The sequence below is a fragment of the Scyliorhinus torazame genome, chromosome 7 (assembly GCF_047496885.1).
Source record: "Scyliorhinus torazame isolate Kashiwa2021f chromosome 7, sScyTor2.1, whole genome shotgun sequence".
Lineage (NCBI taxonomy): Eukaryota > Metazoa > Chordata > Chondrichthyes > Carcharhiniformes > Scyliorhinidae > Scyliorhinus > Scyliorhinus torazame.
In genome coordinates, this window is record NC_092713.1 from 21628411 (window position 1) to 21651269 (window position 22859).

The window sequence follows — 22859 nt, forward strand, 5'->3', positions numbered from 1 at the left end:
GAATTCTGAGGTTGCAGATCCCTGGACCTCCTGTAAGGTTTTAACACTTCCATTGCCATCGGGGCGGTTTAGCACAGTGGGCTAAACAGCTGGCTTGGAATGCAGAACAAGGCCAGCAGCGCGGGTTAAATTCCTGTACAGGTGCTGGAATGTGGCGACGAGGGGCTTTTCACAGTAAGTTCACTGAAGCCTACTTGTGACAGTAAGTGATTATTATTATTTCTCCATCTGTCTGGATTGTTAATTTCTGCTACAACTCCAGTAAATCTCCTCCCTGCCCTTCCGAAAGACCTTTTTAGAAGTAAACTGTGCCCCCATTGGAGGCAGTGGGAATAGCAGGTGCTGCCACCATCATTATTGATCAATGTCGTCCCTGGTAGATTTTGGGACTGACAGCCCTCCTAACTCGCACTGGACAGAATCCATGCAGGGCGGCCATTCGTGTCCACCGGATTGATCAGCAAGAGGAATATCATCATGCTGGATTGTCAGTGAGCTGGGCCGGGATTGATGATCAACGCTGACCCCACACTAACACCCCAGTGTGCTGGATCAAATTCTGCATCTGTGATGAATGGGTTAGCACACCGAAGGACTCTGAATTGTTGCATGAAGTGTTTGTACAACCCAATAATTGTTTTATTCACATTTTGGGAGCAGGAGGATGCTATTCAATCCCTTGACCGGCTCCATCAAGCCACCATTATCCCTTAGTACCATTGGGCAGGATAAATCTATCAACGTCTATTGTAAAATTGAGCTAGCACCTTCTGCTCGTTATGGGACAGAGTTCCACACTTCTACCAGACTGTGCATGAAGTAGTATGAGATCATGGCGGATCTGTTACTTAACTCTATCTCCAGTGCTTAGTTTCATATCCCTTAATAACTTTGGGCGGCACGGTAGCACAGTTATTAACACTGTTGCTTCACAGTGCCAGGGTCCCAGGTTCGATTCCCGGCTTGGGTCACTGTCTGTGCGGAGTCTGCACGTCCTCCCCGTGTGTGCGTGGGTTTCCTCCGGGTGCTCCGGTTTCCTCCCACAGTCCAAAGACGTGCTGTTAGGTAATTTGGACATTCCGAATTCTCCCTCCGTGCACCCAAACAGGCGCCAGAGTGTGGCGACTAGGGGATTGTCACAGTAACTTCATTGCAGTGTTAATGTAAGCCTACTTGTGTCAATAAAGATTATTATTATTATTATCTGCCCAACAGTTTTGACATTTTCAGTTGATTCCTTAGCCTCAACATCTGGGTTTGTACTCGAGGCCTCGATAGAGTGGACATGGAGAAGATGCTTCCACTATGAGGAGAAACTAGAACCCAAGAGCACAGCCTCAGACTAAAGGGACGATCCTTTATAACTAGGATGAGGATGGCACTACCACCGTGCAAAATGGGATAGACTTCGAACAAATCTAACAACTTAAGACTGGGCATCCATGAGGCTCTGTGTGCCGTCAGCAGCAACAGAATTGTACTCAGCCACAATCTGCAACCTCATGGCCTAGAATATCCCCCACTCGACCATTACCACCCAGCCAGGGGATCAACCCTGGTTCATTGAAGAGTGCAGGAGGGCATGTCAGGAGCAACATCAGACATACCGAAAAATGAGGCGTCAACCTGGTGAAGCTACAACACTTGCGTGCCAAACAGCATAAGCAGCAAGTAATAGAGTGAAGCAATTCCACAACGAACGCATCAGATCTAAGCTCTGCAGTCCTGCCACATCCAGCCGTGAATGGTGGTGGACAATTAAACAACTCGCTGGAGGAGGAGGCTCCACAAATATCCCCATCCTCAATGACGGAGGAGTCCAGCACATAGAATTTACAAAGCAGAAGGAGGCCATTCGGCCCATCAAGTCTGCACCGCCTCTTGGAAAGAGCACCCTACCCAAGCTCACACCTCCACCCTATCCCCATAACCCAGTAACCCCACCCAACACTAAGGGCAATTTTGGACACAAAGAGCAATTTAGCATGGCCAATCCACCTAACCTGCACGTCTTTGGACTGTGGGAGGAAACCGGAGCACCCGGAGGAAGCCCACGCACACACGGGGAGAACATGCAGACTGCGCACAGACAGTGACCCAAACCGGGAATCGAACCTGGGACCCTGGAGCTGTGAAGCAATTGTGCTAACCACTATGCTACCGTGCTGCCCTCATCTTTGCAAAAGACTAGGCTGCGGCATTTGTAACAATCTTCAGCTGGAAGTGCCGAGTGGATGATCCATCTCGGTCTCCTCCGGAGGTCCCCGGCATCACAGATGTCAGTCTTCAACAAATACGACTCAATCCAAGTGACATCAAGAAACGGCTGAAGGCACTTGATACTGCAAAGGCTGTGGGCCCTGACAATATTCCGGCAATAGTGCTGAAGACTTGTGCTCCAGAACTTTCCGCACCCCTAGCCAAGCTGTTCCAGTACAGCTGCAACACTGGCATCTACCCAGCAATGTGGAAATTTGCCCAGGTGTGTCCTGTACACAAGAAACAGGACAAATCCAACCAAGTCAATTACCGTCCAATCAGTCTACGCTCCATCATCAGCAAAGTGATGGAAGGAGTCATTAGCCGTGCTATCAAGCGGCACTTACTCAGCAATAACCTGCTCACAGACGCTCAGTTTGGGTTCCGCCAGGGTCACTCAGCTCCTGACCTCATTACAACCTTGGTTCAAACATGGACAAAGGAGCTGAATGCCAGAGGTGAGGTGAGAGTGACTGCCCTTGACATCAAGGCAGCATTTGACCGAGTGTGGCATCCAGGAGCCCTGGCTAAACTGAAGTCAATGGGAATCAGGGGGAAAATTATCCATTGGTTGGAGTCATACCTGACACAAAGGAAGATGGTTGTGGTGGTTGGAGGTCAATCACCTCAGCTCCAGGTCATCACTGTAGGAGTTCCTCAGGGTAGTGTCCTCGGCCCAACCATCTTCAGCTGCTTCATCAATGACCTCACTTCCATCTTAAGGTCAGAAGTGGGGATGTTTGCAGATGACTGCACAATGTTCAGCACCATTCGCGACTCCTCAGATAATGTGTCAAGTGAGTGTCCTTTTAAGAATGTTTTAGTCTCTTTTCATGTGACTTGTAGCACATTGGGCTGTGGCTGAGAGGTGAGGGGGTTTCAATTTCAGTTTGACTGCTGTGGACTGTAGAAGGATAAAGAAGTGATTTTCTCTGTTCTCATTTTAAAAGCTGTTCCAGTAAAAATCACATTGGGTGAGGCAAACTGCCTTGGTAACTTTAAAGATAGAGTTGCTTTCCAGAAGGAGTTTGAATCTGCTGGTTGGAACTGGATCAGAATTTCAGGGAAAGGACCAGTCCCATTCAAGTGAGAATTCAGTGTGCTGGGTCTCGCCCTTGAAAGGGGTTTTGGTTTATTGGATTTTGTTATTGAATTGGAACAGCTAAGGGGGAATTCATTAAGTGTTATCCATAGATTACTGTCGCTGTGTAGTGTATTTATGTTTGTAATTGATAAAAATGCTTGGTGTGTTTTTATATATATATATATATGTATATGTATGTTAACTACATTCTTAGAATAAACCTTGTTTTGATTAAAAGGTCTAGGAAGTCTGATGAATCGCGCCTGCAGTGAAGGCTTTTGTGATCATCCTCTCCAAATTCAACAGAAAGGTTGTAGGTCAGGTGAACTTTGGAGTTTCTAAGCCCTGGCCCAAACTGGACTGTACTAGCCATAATAATACTGTGGCTACCAGGGCAGGTCAAAAGCTAGGAATCCCACGGTGAATAACTCGCCCCCTGACCCCCCCAAAGCCATCTACAAGGCACAAGTCAGGAGCGTGATGGAATACTCTCCACTTGCCTGGATGAGTGCAGCTCCAGCAACACTCAAGAAGCTCAACACCATCCAGGACAAAGCAACCCGCTTGATTGCTCCCCCTTCCACAAACATTCAAACCCTCCACCACCGGCGAACAGTGGCAGCCGTGTGCACCATCTACAAGGTGCACTGCAGAAACTCGCCAAGGTTACTTAGACATCACCTTCCTTACCCACGGCCTTTGCCATCTAGAAGAACAAGAGCAGCAGATACCTGGGAACCCCACCAGCTGGAGGGTCCCCTCCAAGTCCCTCACCACCCGGACTTGGAAATATACCGTTCCTTCGCTGTCGCTGGGGCAACATCCTGGAACTCCCTCCCTAACAGCACAGTGGGTGTACCTACCCCTCAGGGACTGCAGCGGTTCAAGAAGGCGGCTCACCAACACTTTCTGAAGAGCAACTAGGGATGGACAATAAATACTGACATCGCCAGCGACGCCCACATCCCGTAAATTAATTTTTTAAAACTATATATATATATATATATATATATACTCGACTCCCGTCATAATTGTTCCATTGTGCCTGCTATTTGCATCAGGAGAGATGTGGCAGTGATTATGTCCCTCGACTTCACTCAATCAAAATCAGGAGGAAATGATCCAAACTCTAATTAGTGCAAAAGAGATGAATACATCCCAAACCACATCTTTCCAAATTATAATTAGGTTAATCAGCAGCTAAATTAGCACAGGCCCCAGATAACTTTTTAAAGAAAGATTCTAGGCTAAGAAATCGCTTACTTGCCTATTTTAAAATAATCAAGCGTATAACAAGATTAGACATCCGGGGCGAACATCTCCCGAAACGGCACGATGTCCGCCGACTGGCGCCCAAACCGGCGCCAATAAGATGGGCATCGCGCCGCCCCAAAGGTGCAGAATGCTCCGCATCTTTGGGGGCCGAGCCCCAACATTGAGGGGCTAGGCCGACGGCGGAGGAATTTCCGCCCCGCCAGCTGGTGGAAACGGCCTTTGTTGCCACGCCAGCTGGCGCAGAAATGACATGTCGGGGCGGCGCATGTGCGGGAGCGTCAGCGGCCGCTGACAGTTTCCCGTGCATGCGCAGTGGAGGGAGTCTCTTCCGCCTCCGCCATGGTGGAGACCGTGCCGGAGGCGGAAGGGAAAGAGTGCCCCCATGGCTCAGGCCCGCCCGCGGATCGGTGGGCCCCGATCGCGGGCCAGGCCACTGTGGGGGCACCCCCTGGGGTCAGATCGCCACGCGCCCCCCCCCCCCAGGACCCCGGAGCCCGCCCACGCCGCCTTGTCCCACCGGTAAATAGGTGCTTTAATTTACGCCGGCGGGACAGGCAATTTATCGGCGGGACTTCGGCCCATCCTGGCCGGAGAATCGAGCGGGGGGGGGCCCGCCAACCGGCGCGGCCCGATTCCCGCCCCCGCCGAATATCCGGTGCCGGAGACTTCGGCAACCGGCGGGGGCGGGATTCACGGCAGCCCCCGGCGATTCTCCGACCTGGCGGGGGGGTCGGAGAATGACGCCCCAGATCATTTAAAAGGGAGAAAGGGATACGAGTTATGGTGATAGAGTTCGATGTAAAGGAATGGGAAAGGTCTCAGGTCAAACATACGGGGTGGGATTCTCCGACCCCCTGCCGGATTTGGCGGAGGCGGGAATCACGCTGCGCCGGTCGGCGGCCGCTGGCAGCGGCCCCCCCGGGCGATTCTCCGGCCCACGCTGGGCCGAGTGGCCACCCGTTTTCGGCCCGTCCCGCCGGCGTAAATTAGAGTAGGTCCTTACCGGCGGGACCTGGGGCTCCTTTTGGGGGGGGGGGGGGATCTTGCCCCGGGAGGTGCCCCACGGTGGCCTGGCCCACGATCGGGGCCCACCGATCCGCAGGCGAGCCTGTGCCGTGGGGACACTCTACTCTTCCGCGTCGGCCGCTGTGGTCCTCTGCCATGGCCGACGCGGAGATGAACCCCCCCTGCGCATGCGCTGGGATGATGCCAGCACACGCTGGCGCTCCCGCGCATGCGCCAACTCGCGCCGGCCGGCGGAGTGATTTGCGAAACGTGGCGCAAACCACTCCGGCATCGAGCCGCCCCGAAGGTGCGGAATCCTTGGATCAAAAGGTCTGTTCCTACCCTGTAAATTCTCTGTAACCTCCAGCTACTTGCTCACCAACTTTTCTTTTCTAAAGCCCAAGGTAGCCTCACCCCCCAGGAAAGTGTCCCAGTCTGAGTGACAGCAGTCAATCCATACCCGTTGCTCCTGAGAGTGATACAAACGTACGAATTAGGAACAGGAGGAGGCCACTCAGCCCCTCGAGCCTGCTCTGCCATTTAATAAGTTCACGGCTGATGTGATTGGAACTTCCACTCCACCTTCCCGCCCCCCCCCCCACCCCCTGTAATAACCTTTGAGGCCCACGGGGATAATCAAATCCCAATGGGAGTTGCGGAATACGAGCTTCCCCGCTTGCGGTCGGAGGGGCGTCCATCTGGGGCTCGATACCTTGCTCTGCAAGCGTCGGCCTGGGCTGGGACCGGATGTCTGGTGGTCCAGACCGGAACCTGGTGCGTTGTACGTTGCCATTGTACATTTCTTTGACCTAAATAAACTCCCATTCAGTCACCTTTCCTGGGCCTCATGGGTCTTCATGACCCCTGTTAACCTTTCATAACCCCCCCTTGCTCATCAAGAATCCATCTAACCCTGCTTTAAAACTATAACCTTGCTTCCGCTGCCTTTGGAGGTCGAAAGTTCCAAGACCCTCCAATAAACTGGGCGCAATTCAACTAAAACTAAAAGTTCCATAGAAATGAATAATGGAAAAGAAGAAAATGGCAGATGAATTGATCAAATATTTTGCATCCGTCTTCGCTGTCGAGGATACATCCCAGAAATAAGTGCGTGTCAAGAGGTAAAAGGGAGGGAGGAATTTAAAACCATGACAATCACCAGGGTCAGGGTAGAGGGAGAGTTATTGGAACTAAACGCTGACAAGGCCCTTGATCCTGATGGACTTCATCCTGGAGTCTTAAAAACAAAAGTGGCTGCTGAGATAGTAGGTTTTACATTTTCAAAAATCCCTAGATTCTGGAATGGTCCAATCAAACTGGAAAATAGCGAATGCGACTCCTCTGTTCAAAGTAGGAGGGAGACAGAAAGCAAGAACCAGAGGCCAGTTAGCTTAACATCTCTCATAGGGGAAAATGCCGCAGTCTATTATTAAGGAGGTTACAGCGGGACACTTAGAAAATCTTAATGTAATCAGACAGGCAGAGTCAACATGGTCAACAGGTTCAATTCCGGCCTCGGGTGACTGTCCGTGTGGAGTTTGCACGGTCTCCCCGTGTCTGCGTGGGTTTCCTCTGGGTGCTCCGGTTTCCTCCCACAGTCCAAAGATGTGCAGGTTAGGTGGATTGGCCAGGCTAAATTGCCCCCTAGTGTCCAAGAGGTTGGGGGGGGGGGGGCGGTTACTGGGTTATGGGGATAGGGTGAAGGCGTGGCCTTAAGTAGCTCTTTCCAATAGCTGGTGCAGACTCGATGGATCGAATGGCCTCCTTCTGCACTGTAAATTCTATGAAGCGTTCTTTACCATTTCCTGCAGCTACACAAACAGATTCCACATCATGACGTTTTCAGCTAAGGTTGTTCCTCTTTCCATTGTACCAATGTCAACCTTGATTAACAGAGCCACCCCTCCACCTTTTCCCAGCTTTCTGTCCTTCCAAGGTGTCATAGGAACATAGAAAATAGGAGTAGGAGGAGGCCATTCAGCCCTTCGAGCCTGCTCCGCCATTCAGTATGATCATGGCTAGTTATCCAACTCCGTAACCTGATCCCGTTTTCACCCCATATACTTTGATCCCCAAGAGCTATAATCGAACTCGGTCTTGAAATCATACGAGCCACAATTCTCGGGGGCTGCCTGCGAGATGCGGAATTCTACGGGCCATTGCCGGGCCAAAATCAAGGTTTGCACTGGGTGGCGAAACTCTGTACCCGTCCCATCGGCCATAGCAGGTTTCCCGACGTCCCCGTTGAGCTTCCTGCCTCAACCCTACGGGATCATGCAAATAGCTCATTGGAGATATTTTACATCTCATTGATGGGCCGGATACCCAACTCACTAGCTGGCAGGGATGGTCCCCCCCCACAAGCTGAGAGTCCTGCTGGTGTTAATTGGTGCAAGTATTGATGAACCTTGTAAGGGTTCTTCCTGTGTATTTCCTTTATTCCCATTTCTTCTATTTTATATTTTAGTCCATGGACCCATAATCGGGATGTGCCTTTAAGCAGAAGACTCTGTTGAAACAGCCTGCTTGCCAGGACATGGTGTTCCTAGGTTTTGTTTTTGGAAGGGAGAAGCCAGACTCTTCAGCACAAAATGGCTCTTGGGAACTGGATTTGGCGGAACTCGGTTCAATTGGTTAACTGTCAATTGGTGGGCTGGCCAGAGGCAGTGTTCTGCCTGACAGCAGTCAGTGATTAGTTCCTGGGTGATGCTCTCCAACAGAACTTAGCATAAGTGTTTAGACCTTGGAAGTGAAAGGAACTCTCTCTCTCCTGCTTGCTGAAGTGAAAGAACTGCTCTATTCATCTGAAAGCAGTGCCTGGCACATTCTCTGCTGTAAATTGGAAATGATTCTGAGTCGGCAGAGAAGGTAGACAACCTTGCCAGAGAGAACCACCTCGAGCCTAGAGGAAGAAGTACTGAAATGAAAGTCTGAACTTCAGAAAGACATTGGCTGGAAGTCATCCGTGCATCAAGGATACTTATCCTTATATTTTTATTTATATTTTCTTTCCTTTTCCATCACCCTTTCCCCGCTGTTGTTTGCCTGTGTGTGTGTGTGTCTGTAGAGAGAGTGGGGTGAGTTAGGAAGGGACGGTTGTGAAAGGGATAATAGATAGTCAGTTACATTTTATGTCCATTTAATTATAATGCTGTACATAATGAAAGGTTACTTGTGTTGTATAGTTACAAACCTGGTGACTATTGGGCTAAACCAAGGACCTTAAGAATCTAATTTCAGCTGTGTTGCTACTCTGGGTCAAGTGGGGCTGGAATTGACTGCGCACTAGCCCAGCATATCGTAACAACATGGACCTGGCGACTTGCAGTGCGAGGAGTGGCAAGGTGGTAAACAGCCTCCAACATTTGCCACCAGAGTGCTGCGGGGGTCTTACATAGGATGTGGGAGTCAGGGCGGCTTGGGTTAGGAAGGATGGGCTCAGGCTGGGGGCCCTTCCTGCGATGGGCTTGTTTGGCTTCTCTCCCCACCTGCAGCCTTTAAATTCTTTAAACAATGTTTACAAACACAGTTGCTATGATTGATAGTTCCTCACCACATCAAAAACAGCTAAGTGCTTGTTGGTATGAAAAAAAAGTGGGGAAATTAGCTGCTTTTATATGGTGAGGAAGTCTCAATCAAAGCAGGAGTGTTTATGAACATTGTGCTTAGCATCAAAGCAGGGTACATGAGATGCATTCAAGTGTGAAGGGAAAGATAGAACTATCCATCAAGCACCTGTCTCTGGAGTAATAAAACTGTCAATTACTGACTAAAGCAATGTTTTGTCATGTGAAATTGAATGGAAGATTTGCATTTAAAGGCTGTCAAGGAATTTGAAGTCCTTTGAAGAGTAGTTGGTTTTTGAGGAAGCCTCAAACACTTGTAGCAGCTGTTGTTTTAAACACTTTTTTGTCTGAGGCAACAGATGTTAGGGAAGGGTGAGTGAGAATGCACAATAGGGGTTACACATAGGAAATTGGTTAAAATATTTTGTTCAGTATTGTTCACTTTATTTTAGAAGGAAAGGCTTGCGTTTGTGTAGCACCTTGCATGGCGTTCAGAGGTTCCAAAGTGCTTGTAGGTCAGGTGAGTTTTGCACGGGACAACAAAGGAGTCCACGCAGAGTTGCAAAGAAAACTAAAACTTATCTTATTTAACTATTATGTGTAGGTGCAGTAGTTCCCCACTGGGTCTTCTGAAGTCAGTGCCTGACTGGCCGACTTTATTTATTGAGGATCGCCCATAAGAAGACCCGTGTGGGTTATAACAGTGACCAAAACTTGGTTAAAGATAGATGTTAACACAGAACATACAGTGCAGAAGGAGGCCATTCGGCCCATCGAGTCTGCACCAACCCACTTAAGCTCTCACTTCCACCCTACCCTGTAACCCAATAACCCCTCCTAACCTTTTGGACACTAAAGGCAATTTAGCATGGCCAATCCACCTAACCTGGACGTCTTTTGGACTGCGGGAGGAAACCGGAGCACCCGGAGGAAACCCACACAGACACGGGGAGAACGTGCAGTCTCCGCACAGACAATAACCCAGCGGGGAATCGAACCTGGGACCCTTGAGCTGTGACACTGCAGTGCTATCCACTTGTGCTGCCTTTCTACCGTTAATAAGTGTCTGGAAGGAGAAGAGCAAGGTGAAGAGGTGTCGGGAGGTTATTCCAGAATTTGGGGGCCTAGGCAACTGCAGGGGTAGCTATGGTAGAGAGATTAAAATGGGAAATACACAAGGAGCCAGACTTAGAGGAGCAAAGATGAAGGGGTTGGAGGAGATTACAGGGATGGGAAGGGGCAAAGCCCTCGTGGGATTTGAAAACAAAGATGGGAATTTTAAAATCAAGACCTTGTTTGAGCAGGAATCAATGCCTGTCAGCAAGGACAGAGGGTGATGGGGACTTGGTGCAAGTTAAGGCAGCAGCGATATAGGAAACCTGTCTGCACACAGTGACCTCCTCCAAACAGCAAGGAGATAACGAGCAGCAAATGGGTGTTAGGTGTTGGTTGATGGATTAATATTGGTTCCATGGCACTTGGGGAGAGCTCGCCTGCTCTTTTTGGAATTAATGTCTCGGGGGCTTCTGTTGCCAGAAGCTTAGGTTAAGATTGGAGAGTCCTCAAAACAGCTAGAGTGAAACAATTGCTGTTCAGCTTGCCAGAAAATAAGTGAAAATACAGAGAAGAACAGCAAGCTCCTACTGACTCATATGACTGAAACGTATATAATTTATGCTCAATGAAATGAAAAATAGTTTTGATTACCCAATTTCTATTGCTTTACATCTGTTACATAGAACATACAGTGCAGAAGGAGGCCATTCGGCCCATTGAATCTGCACCGACCCACTTAAGCCCTCACTTCCATCCTATCCCCATAACTCCTCCTAACCTCGGGCAATTTAGCATAGCCAATCCACCTAACCTGCACGTCTTTGGACTGTGGGAGGAAACCGGAGCACCCGGAGGAAACCCACCCAGACACGGGGAGAACGTGCAGACTCCGCACAGGCAGTGACCCAAGCTGGGAATCGAACCTGGGACCCTGGTGCTGTGAAGCAACTGTGCTACCGTGCTGCTCCACACAACTTTTGATTCTGTCCTGAACGCCCAACAATAGCATCTTTTTATTCTTGCGCAGAGCGTGCTGCCCAAGGGAGGGAAACATTGCCCATCCGATAAGGACAGGGTCAGTCTCGGGACTGAGTGAAGTCCCACACAGTCAAATAGTGAACCACCAATTCCCTCAGCAATTTCAATCAACATTTCACATCGTTTACATTCCCTAATCCAACCATTCAGGTCCATCCTCAAATATTTGATGACTGTGTAGCTATTATGTTACTGCCGTGATAATCCAGTGATTGATAATCCAGGGGAATTCAAGTACAAATCACCAGCGTGACAGTTTGGCTTCAAGATAAAAGTGACCATGAAACTTCCTGGTCATAAAAACACAACGGCCGGGATTCTCCAATCCCGCGGCCAAGTTCTGACGCCGGCGTGAAAAGTGGTGCGAGCCACTCCGGAGTCAACGTGTCTCACCTGGCAGCTACCCACCCCTTCCTCGGGGGCAGCACCGGCGCCCGAAAGCCGGCACGCCACGGCCAGCGCATGCGCTCCACGGCCAGCACAAGTCCGCGCATGCGTGTGGGTTCCTGTCTCCACGTCGGCCCCTGGGCAATATGGCGGATCCCTACAGGGGCCTGGCGAGGAGGAACATAGGAGGCCACCACGGAACCAGCCTGACCGCCAATCGGTAGGCCCGTGGAGGCCCCCCCCCCCCCAGGTCGTATCCGCCCCCCCACCGGGACAGCCCCCGCAGAATGAACTCTTGAGGTCCCGCCGGGTGGGACCATACGTAACCCACACTGGCGGGACTCGGCCGAACTCGGCCCGGAGAATCGCCGGGTGACCGCTTTCGGCCCGGAGAATCGCCGGGTGACCGCTTTCGACGGCCCCCCGGCCGGCGCGGCGGCGATCCCGCAGCCACACAAAAATCGGCTGTCATGATATTCAGGTAAACATCATGGTGCAAACACACATACATACTGATGGACAGATCAACGGACCAATCAACACACACACAACACCACAGCCAATCACAGGCAAGAGCATACACAGTACAAAACAGGGCTCAAGGCAGCAGGAGACAGCTCAGGGCACAGAGCTCATAGCAAGCCACTCAGACATCCACCATGTGCTGAGTGCCACTCCAAGATGGTATTAGGAATAGGCCACAGATTCTAGGGTTATGATCGAACCTCAGTAACCAGTTTACCACTGTAAATAAATGTTAGCAATAAAACTGAGTTGTACCATTCGCAACCGTGTTGGTTCGTCTGTGTAGCAGAGCACCCAACACATCATAGTACCAGGATTGGAACCCGGTAACTGTGGGACCTACCTGCGAATCCTCAGGAATCTGCCATCCTGCGCCATGGACACCGTCAGCACGCCGCAGCCGCTACAAATAGCTGGAAACCTCGGCGTCAATTGTCGCCCTCCTCCTCTCCACCGCAGGGCAACACTCCATCCATGTCTACAATTCCCTGGTGTTCGTGGAAGGTGAGAACAAGACCAAGTACAAGACGGTCCTTCTTAAACTCGACCAACACTTCAACGTCGAGGTCAACGAGAGTTTCGAGAGGTATCTCTTTCAGCAGCGCCTGCAGGGTAAGGTTGAGCCCTTTCAATCCTTCCTTACGCATCTCCGTATCCTTGCGCAGTCCTGCGGTTACGACACCACCTCCGATTCAATGATTCGGGACCAGATTGTTTTTGGGGTCGCCTTGGGCACCCTACACCAGCAGCTCCTAAAAATAAAAGGCCTCACCCTCGCCTCCGCAATCGAAGCCTGTGTCCTTCATGAAAACTCGACCAGCCGCTACTCCCAATTTCAGGCGGCCGAATCGGCACGGCAGGGGTCCTACGCGGCCGGATCGGCGAGGCAGGCGTCATACGAGGCCGAACGGGTCCAGGCGATCGAGTTCCTCCCGGCCCGCGGCCCGGACGAGGGCGGCCATTTTGCGCGCTTTCCGGGGCCTCCCGCGTTTGTGCGCGCCAAAAAAGATGTCGACACAGAGGGACATGATGCGCAGGCGTGCTCGACGCAAGACCGAACTGCGCATGCGCGGTGCGCAACGAACGCCATGACGTCACGACGTGCAGCAACTCAACGAGCTGCTCAACCTGCCAACGCTCCCCGATTCCAACAACCTCGCAGGGACGTGCGGGCCATTCAGCCTCCTTACTACGAGTCGTGCCCAGCCGATATCCAGACCAGTGACACAGACGACCGGGACGCCTTCCGTGTTGCGGTCATTCATGGGAACCGGATGTCTCCAGCCAGGACCCACCAGCCGTTGCAAGTGAACACTGTCAATCCGGGTGATGAATGGTGTGCCACCCGAACGGTCAACCGATCACCGATAACAATCCGTCTGGACACTGGCACCTCCGCCAACCTCATAGCATGGTCAGCCTTCTACGCTATGAAGGTCAGACCACCAATTCGGCCAGCCCGTTGCAAGATGGTCGACTACAATGGAAATGTTACCCCGGCTATGGGATCCGGCCAGCTCCAGGTGACACACAACACACACACGGCCACACTCTCATTCGAGATAGTCGGCTCATCGAAGGACTCCCTGTTAGGCGCACAGGCACACAAAGTTCTCCACCTCGTGCAACGGGTCCACGCTCTGTCTCCAGAAGGCACATCTGACTTCCCGGATGCAGAATTCAGGGCACAGCTCCAATCGCTCCTCGTCCACAACCAGGAGGCATTCAAGGGCATGGGAACACTGCCCTACACCTATAGAATACGGCTCAAACCGGACGCCACCCCGGTCATTCACACACCTGGCAGGGTCCAGCGCCACTCAAAGAACGCCTCAAGCAGCAGTTGCAGGATCTCCAGGACCAAGGGGTGCTGTCCCGGGTCACGCAGCCCACGCCATGGGTCAGCTCCATGGTGTGTGTTAAGAAGCCCTCCGGCAAGCTCCGGATCTGCATTGATCTAAAAGACCTCAACAACAACACAATGAGGGAACACTACCCCATACCCAAACGGGAAGAGATCACGAGCGAAATGGCCTGGGCTAAAATCTTCACAAAACTGGATGCCTCGAAGGGTTTTTGGCAGATCCAACTGGATCAGTCCAGCCGAAAGCTGTGCACCTTCAACACCCCTTTCGGCAGGTTCTGCTATAACAGAGTGCCATTTGGCATCATCTCGGCATCCGAGGTCTTTCACAGGATCATGGAGCAGATGATGGAGGGCATCGAAGGGGTGCGCGTCTACGTGGACGACGTCATCATCTGGTCCACCACACCACAGAAGCACATCAATCGTCTCCAGCGCGTCTTTGCGCGCATGCGGGAAAACCGCCTGCGCCTCAACCGAGCCAAGTGTTCTTTCGGCCAAACCGAGCTGAGGTTCCTGGGGGACCACATTTCCCGGTCAGGGGTCCGTCCGGATGCAGACAAGGTGAGCGCCATCACAGCCATGCTGCAGCCGGCAGACAAGAAAGCAGTGCTACGCTTCCTAGGCATGGTCAACTTCCTGGGGAAGTTCATTCCCAACCTTGCCTCCCACACGACGACTCTGCGCCACCTCGTCAAGAAGTCCACGGAGTTCCAGTGGCTGCCCACACACCAGAAGGAATGGGAGGAGCTCCAAATTAAGCTCACCACAGTCCCGGTATTGGTGTTTTTCGACACATCGTGACACTAAAATTTCGACTGATGCCAGCCAGTCCGGCATTGGGGCGGTACTCCTACAGCGGGATGACACTGCGTCATGGGCCCCGGTCGCCTATGCCTCGCGGGCCATGACCCCCACAGAACAGCGCTACGCGCAGATCGAAAAGGAGTGCCTGGGCTTGCTAACCAGAATAGACAAGTTCCATGACTATGTGTATGGTCTCCCCCAGTTTACCGTTGAGACTGACCATCGCCCCCTGGTCAGCATCATACATAAGGACCTGAACGAGATGACCCCTCGCCTCCAGTGCATCCTACTTAAACTTAAGAGGTACGACTTCCAACTGGTCTACACCCCGGGAAAGGACCTTATCATTGCAGAGGCCCATCTAGAGCAGTGAGCACACCGCCCGACTCGGAGGGGTTTGTCTGTCAGGTCGAAGCGCAGGTGACCTTCACTTCGGCAAATCTGCCAGCCGATGACTCCAGTCTATCCCGTATTCGCCGGGAGACTGCGGCTGACCCCCTTCTACAACGTGTGATGCACCACATGACGGGAGGGTGGCTCAAAGGACAGTGCCCGCAGTTCTACAATGTCCGGGACGACTTGGCCGTCATTGATGGTGTCCTCCTAAAGCTGGACCGGATTGTGATTCCACACAGCATGCACAAGCTAGTCCTCGACCAACTACACGAAGGCCATCTGGGGGTCGAGAAGTGCAGACGGAGGGCCCGAGAGGCGGTATACTGGCCGGGCATCAGTGATGACATTGCCAATATGGTGCTCAACTGTACAACCTGCCAAAGGTTTCAGCCGGCGCCACCTCCTGAGACGCTTCTGCCCCATGAGCTGGTGACGTCCCCCTGGGCGAAGGTGGGTGTGGACCTTTTTCACGCGCTCGGCAGGGACTATGTAATCGTCATTGATTGCTTTTCAAACTATCCAGAGGTCATACGCCTGCACGATTTGACATCGCCGCTGTCATAAGGGCCTGCAAAGACACCTTCGTTCGCCACGGCATTCCGATTACTGTCATGTCGGACAATGGGCCCAGTTTCGCCAGCCAGGAATGGTCTTCCTTTGCGGCCTCGTATGGCTTCACACACGTGACGCCCAGCCCTCTGCCCCCCAGTCCAATGGAAAGGCGGAGAAGGGCGTTCACATTGCCAAGCGGCTCCTCTGCAAGGCTGCTGCTGCCGGGTCGGACTTCTACCTCGCCCTGCTGGCCTATCGCTCGGCCCCACTAGCCACTGGCCTCTCACCAGCCCAGCTGTTAATGGGTCGCGCCCTCAGGACCACTGTGTCATCCATTCTGGTACCCACAACCAACCATGCTCCGGTACTACACAGAATGCAACAGCAGCGCGTTCGCCAGAAGATGGCATATGACACATGGGCAACTGATATTCCCGCCCTGACACCTGGAGACGACGTCCGCATCCACCTACCAGAAGGTGGCTGGTCAGCACCTGCCGAAGTTCTCCGACGCGTGGCTCCCCGCTCGTTCCTGGTTCGCATGCCTGATGGCTCCATTCGTAGGCGCAATCGCCGGGCTTTTCGCCTACTTCCACACTCGCTACGGGAACTTACACCGGTACCACGCCCTCCTGTTGTCGACTTCGTGGATCTTCCTGCCACCATGCCCCTTCCGTTGTCACCCGTGGCCAGGCCCATTCCTCAGCCGGTGGATCCTGACCCACCCTTGAGGCGATCAACCCAAATTCGTCGCCCACCTACTAGACTGGACTTATGAGCCTGTTTGTACATTGAACTCATAATACCACTGTGTTAATATGTTTCTGTTCTTCCTGGTCGTTACAGGAGTTCGTTTCGTCGTTCAACATTTCCCCGTTCTTTGTTTATGGTACAACCTCGTTGCTATGTCGCACCCGACATCGCCCCTTGTATATAGCTTAGCCTCATGTACATGCTGTAAATATTGCACACACACACGTTCAGCTGCACTCAGTACACATCTCTATTTATAACCACATAGGCACATGTTCTTGTAAAAAAGGGGGATGTCATGATAGTCAGGTAAACATCATGGTGCAAACAGACATACATACTGATGGACAGATCAACGGACCAATCAACACACACACAACACCACAGCCAATCACAGGCAAGAGCATACACACTACAAAACAGGGAACACGACACTTCCCGCTCAAGGCAGCAGGAGGCAGCTCAGGGCACAGAGCTCACAGCAAGCCACTCAGACATCCACCATGTGCTGAGTGCCACTCCAAGATAGTAATAGGAATAGGTCCACAGATTCAAGGGTTATGATCGAACCTCAGTAACCAGTTTACCACTGTAAATATAGGTTACCAATAAAACTGAGTTGTACCTACTCCGCAGTGGCCTAACAACTAAGGATGGGCAACAAATGTTAGCCTTACCAGGAATGAATTCTGGAGGGTCAATAAATAGGACAGAAGGGAGGTAGAGAAGCCTTTTAAACGAAGCCGTAGAGGCAAGGGATCAAGTGTGCAAAGATAAGGGGCTAGTTACGGACATTTTGGGGCCACAGCTTGCCACCAGATCTTTATTCCAGGGAGTGTGAGTCTGCGAACCCTTTAGGAATTTAGGTACCAGCAGCTCACAACACACGATTCAAATGGATAGTTAAAATGATGATGCATTAGGAGAGACGACATTGGTATTATATCCCGTTCGGGAGACTTAAAATGCTAACACTTACCGTAACAATCAGACCTCTTTCCTGGAAATACTTGACCAATGGGATGGTGTTTTGTTTGAAGGTTGTCAGTCGTCTCTGGATGGCTTTGGGATTGTCGTCAGGGCGGCCTTGCTGCACTGCCCGTTTTTCCAGCCGCTCTTTCAATTGGTGATTGGCGCAAGCAAGGAACACCACTAAATCTGGGGTGCAGATCTGTCGAATAAGAGTAAAAAGGAGGGAAAAGGAATCATGTTGAAGGACCTGTACAAAAAAACAATCTTGTAACGATATGTGGACAGATATGTAACTAAATGGTTAATCACAACACTTAGCTGTGACACTACCACTAGAGGGCACCAGCAGATCACACTATATAACTGAGCTCCCAAAGGCTCTTGGGCTCTTTCCACGCAGGAGTAGTTAGATAGCAGTCATATAGCAGAGTCAGGTCACAGCCTAGCCACCATGTGTAGTTCAGATACAGTTTGTACAGTTATTTCACATTACTTTATTTCTAGAGTTAGTTTTGAACTCATTTATTAGTTTTATCGTTACTTCATAAATTTGTTTCCTTTACATCAAAGACTCGTGTATTCTTCAAAATAATAATCACTTATTGTCACAAGTAGGCTTCAATTAAGTTACTGTGAAAAGCCCCTAGTCGCCACATTCCAACGCCTGTTCGGTGAGGCTGGTACGGGAATTGAACCCACGCTGCTGGTCTTGCTCTGCGTTACAAGACAGCTGTTTAGCCCACTGTGCTAAACCAGCCCCTACCGAGCGAACCTCCAACAGCCAAAATCTTTTGTGGATGTCTTAATCGATTTTAGTTCAGCCATGCAAACTCGCAACCTGTTACCAAGGTTGGTTATTTTGAATGTGAGTGGGGGCCTATTCCATTGGGTCAGGGATTTTCTGATAGATTGCCCTCGGCATGTTTTTATGAATGGTTCTTTATTGGATTAACGTATTTTAAACATAAGCGTGCCTCGGTTGTGTCCGCACACCTGTCATTTTCCATACAGACCAACGAGATGAGCATCAAGGGAAGAAATACTTATTTATTTAAGTGTGCTGATCGTATGGCGTTGATGGGATTATTTTTTAAAGATAAAATACAACTGAAGGAAATTACTTTGAACGTGTTGCTACCCTTTAGAAATGGTGTCAATTGAGTGCTCTGCAGGATAATGGAGATGAATCCAAAGAGCTACTTTTATATAGCAATGGCCTGAATATGTGTGAACCGCTGTATCCTAATGATCGACCAGAAGAGATTGTAGACTGCTCAAGTATCTGGGAATATATATAGACCAGATGCTAAGCTTCACAGGGAATACAGACTATCTTTAAAAAGGTTAATCAGTGTCCGTTTTTAATTAGAAAACTGAAAGGATTTGGAATGAGTAAAGATGTTTCAGAGAAAGTCTACAAACATCAGGCGGAGAGTATTTATTTTAACATTCAACATGACAGTCGGGTATGGTGAACTGAGTGCGAAATGCAAAGGTTAGCTGATCAGAATTGTCATCACCGCGGGTCGGATTCTAGGTCGATAGCAGACACAGCTCGATCATTTATTGAACAATGCAGTTAGGAGGAAAGCTCAGGCACTCATTGGTGATCAATCTCAGTCTTTATGGGCGCGATCTACCTGCCACACTGTGCCCAAAAAGCAGCACGCCGCGGCGCAATGTGGTCAGTAAATGACGGGAGACCTGCTCCCGGGAGCTAATCCAGCTCGCCACGCCTTGCAAGATCTAACGTGATCTCGCGAGGTGCCGTGATGTGAAGTCCACCCATTGTGGACGAGATCACTTTTTGGCAAATCTGCAAATTAGAGCGAGACAGCTAGTCCCGCTGTAATGTGCAGTTCTCGGAGGTAACCAAGGCGTTGGGAACTATCTCCTTCACCTTGGAGATCTCGGGCGAGCGCCGTTCAGTACTGGTATCCACAAATGGGGACCAGATGTGTGGTGTTGGGTGCTCTGGTGCACAGATGAGCCAACACAGTTGTATGTGGTACAACTCTATTTTATTATAACTCTTATAATACAGTTCGTTCTGGATACTCTGCACGTGCTGTCTCCCTGAGTGTCCTTGGCAATAGCTGTGTCCTGGTTCCCCTCTGCAGCTCTTACTGACCACCAGGGGTTGTGTCTGTGCTTTTATATCTTTCTGTCATTGGTTGTGGTGTTGTGTGTTCTGATTTGTCTGTTGGTGTGTCTATCATGATGTGTGTGTTTGAATATCATGACAAGATGGAATGCCACTCGTGGGGATGTTCAGGGGATTGGAGGCCCCATGGTGCATGCCCTCTAGGCAGGGTGGCGCCCTGGCCTGGCACTGATGGTGCCAGCCTGAGACCCAGGCAGTACCACCTGGGTGCCAGCCTGGCACTGCCAAGGTGCCCAGGTGGCACTGCCAGGGTGCCAGGCTGAGTGTCAAGGTGCCAAGCTGGAATTTTATGCGTGGCAGTGATCGGGCCCGGGGGTGCCCTGTGAACGTGATGTGAGGTGCGGGGTGGGGAAGGACCCCCTTATATAGGTGATTTGGTGCTTTGGAGGCGTTCGGGAGTTGAGAGATTGGGGTGCCATTTAAAAATGGCGTCCCGCTCGCTCCCTACACTGAGGAGTTTTGCCTCCTCAGTGCAAGAAACAGTACTAAGCTAGCTTAGTGGTTAAAAAACTGGCGGCACGGACAAGTTGGGCCGAATGGCTTATTTTCATGCAGTAAACCTCTCTAAGCGCGGCCTCGGTCGCACGTTCCCTGTATCTAACCAGAGTTGTGTTAGATAGCATTGTGTTTTTCAGCGCTGCTAGAGCACTCGGCTAAACACGCTCGCAAAAGGATATAGTCTCCATTTGGTTCAATTGCACCCTATAAATCACAGAATTTACAGTGCAGAAGAAGGCCATTCAGCCCATCTAGTCTGCACGGCCCTTGGAAAGAGCACTCCACCCAAACCCACACCTCTACCCTATCCCCGTAACCCCACCCAACCCTTTTTGGACATTAAGGGCAATTTATCATGGCCAATCCACCTAACCTGGACATCTTTGGACTGTGGGGGGGAAACCGGAGACCCGGAGGAAACCCACGCAGTCACGGGGAGAACGTGCAGCCTCCGCACAGACAGTGACCCAAGCCGGGAATCGAACCTGGGACCCTAGCGCTGTGAAGCAACGGTGCTAACCACTGTGCTACCGTGCCGCCTTTGGGCCGGTGTTTTAGAATGTGTGTTGCCAGGATAAATCTGTTCAGGCGGTCTCTTGTACCCAGTGCCATTAGAACAAAGAAAAGTACAGCGCAGGAACAGGCCCTTCGGCCCCCCAAGCCTGTGCCGACCATGCTGCCTGACTAAACTACAATCTTCGGCACTTCCTGGGTCCGTATCCCTCTATTCCCATCCCATTGATGTATTTGTCAAGATGCCCCTTAAGCTTACTAAATAACATAATATAAATAAAAACAAGTTAAATTTACCGTAACTACAGTAAGTATTTAATGGCAGAATGTCATTTCACAGTTGGTTTTTGGGGTGAATTGTTTGGTATAAATGAATAAGTCTTATCGCTGGGATTGAAAGCGGGACCTGAACCCCCATCCGTGGGTGCCGGGGCCCTGGGTAGCATCCATGGAAAGAGGAACAGAGACTGTTTCCAGTCAAAAATGATCTTCTTTTTAGATTCATTGATGTTTACAGCACAGAAGGAGGCCATTCGGCCCTCTGTGTGTGCAGGTCAACTGGGCTCGGACGACCCCAATCCCATTTCCAGTACTTGGTCCATAGCCCTGGAGGTCATTGCAGCGCAAGTGAATATCGAAACACTTCTTAAATGTTACAATAGTTTCTGACTCAACCACCCTTTCAGACAGCGAGTTCCAGACTCCCACCACCCTCTGAGTAGAAAGATTTAAGGTGAGAGGTAGAAGGCTAAGAGGGGAGTTGAGGAGAAACCTATGTCCCCTGGTTATTGACCCCCTCTACTAATGGAAAAGGTCCCTTCCTATCCATCCTATTTATGCTCCTCAAAATGTTGTACACCTTTATCAGGCCCCCTCTCAACCTTCGCTGCTCCAAGGATAAACAGCCCCAACCTATCCAATCTTTCCTCGGTATCTCAGACCCTCCAGCCCAGGCAGCATCCGGGTAAATCCCCTCTGCACCCTCTCCGGTGCAATCACATTGTTCTTATAATGTGGTGACCAGATCTGCAGGCAGTGCTCTGGTTGTGGCATAACCAGCGGTTTAAACAGTACCAGCATGGCCTCCTTGCTCTTGTATTCTGTGCCTTGGCTAATAAAGGCAAGTAGTCCACATGCCTTCTTAACCACCTTATCTATCTGTCCTGCTGCCTTCGGGGATCTGTGGACATGCACTCCAAGGTCCCTCTGACCTTCAGTACTTTCCAGAGTCCTTCCATCCAATGCCTTGTTGGCCCTCCCCACGTGCATTACCCTTGCTCTGAAGAGGAGCTATAATCGATTTGAAATTCTGTTTCCCTCACCCACCAATGCTGCCAGACCAGCTGAGTACTTTTAGTCTGCTGCGTCTGCATTATTTTGCTTTTATTCCGGAATCATGTCGCCATGTAAAATGGCTGCATTCCGATTAATCTGGCCAAAACCCAGTTTAAAACGGCTAACCCGAAAGACTGCTGTGAAAAGCAGCCAAGAAGTCACAAGCAGGCAGCTGCAGACAGTATTGCATATTCGGCTCTGGGAAGGTAGCCCAGATCGATACTCAGGGCTATCAACAGCCCATCAACCCAGGTATTCACAGTTGCATTCAGGACTGTTTGCAGCCAATCTATTCAGACATCCACAGTTAAATCGGCTATCCCCGGGAACAATTGCAACATATTAGCAATTGAATACCGGGCCAGACCTGTCGGCGCCTGCAGTGGCCGAAAGAAAGACAGGTGAGCGACCACCCCCCCGATCGAGGAATCGCCTCACCATTGGACACATCGACCCCAGAGACTGGGGACAGAATCCAATCACTTGGGACTCAGGGTCAAGGGCCGCCCCGGGAGGCGGGAAGCCCCTAGGCCCTATAAAAGTAAAGGTCCAAGTTCAGATCTCTCTCTCTCTCTCATAGTCGCCTGCTCGAGACCTTCGCTAGACCAGCCACCATGTATCGTAAGTTTGAATCCAGTGATCGCTACCCGGTAGAGACACCTAGCCACCGACCTGTAGCAGCCTTTTGAATCCCGCGGGCCAGATTTGATTGGACAAGCCATTTGTTTCCCTGACTGGTGGGCTCTTCCTAAGTTAAGTATTGGCCAGTAGTGATAGGTTTGTTATATAGAAAGTAGTATTAGGGTATTA

The 22859-nt window shown here is 50.8% G+C and overlaps 1 protein-coding gene across 2 annotated transcripts in view; it reads right to left on the reverse strand.

The window, feature by feature from the left end:
• ak5 (adenylate kinase 5) overlaps nt 1-22859 on the reverse strand; it is a 123480-nt gene that overhangs the window by 62820 nt on the left and 37801 nt on the right. For both annotated transcript variants that reach the window (XM_072510415.1, XM_072510414.1), the window contains exon 6: nt 17547-17738. In XM_072510415.1, the coding sequence (XP_072366516.1) occupies nt 17547-17738 (192 nt within the window). The remainder of the gene's footprint in view (nt 1-17546; nt 17739-22859) is intronic.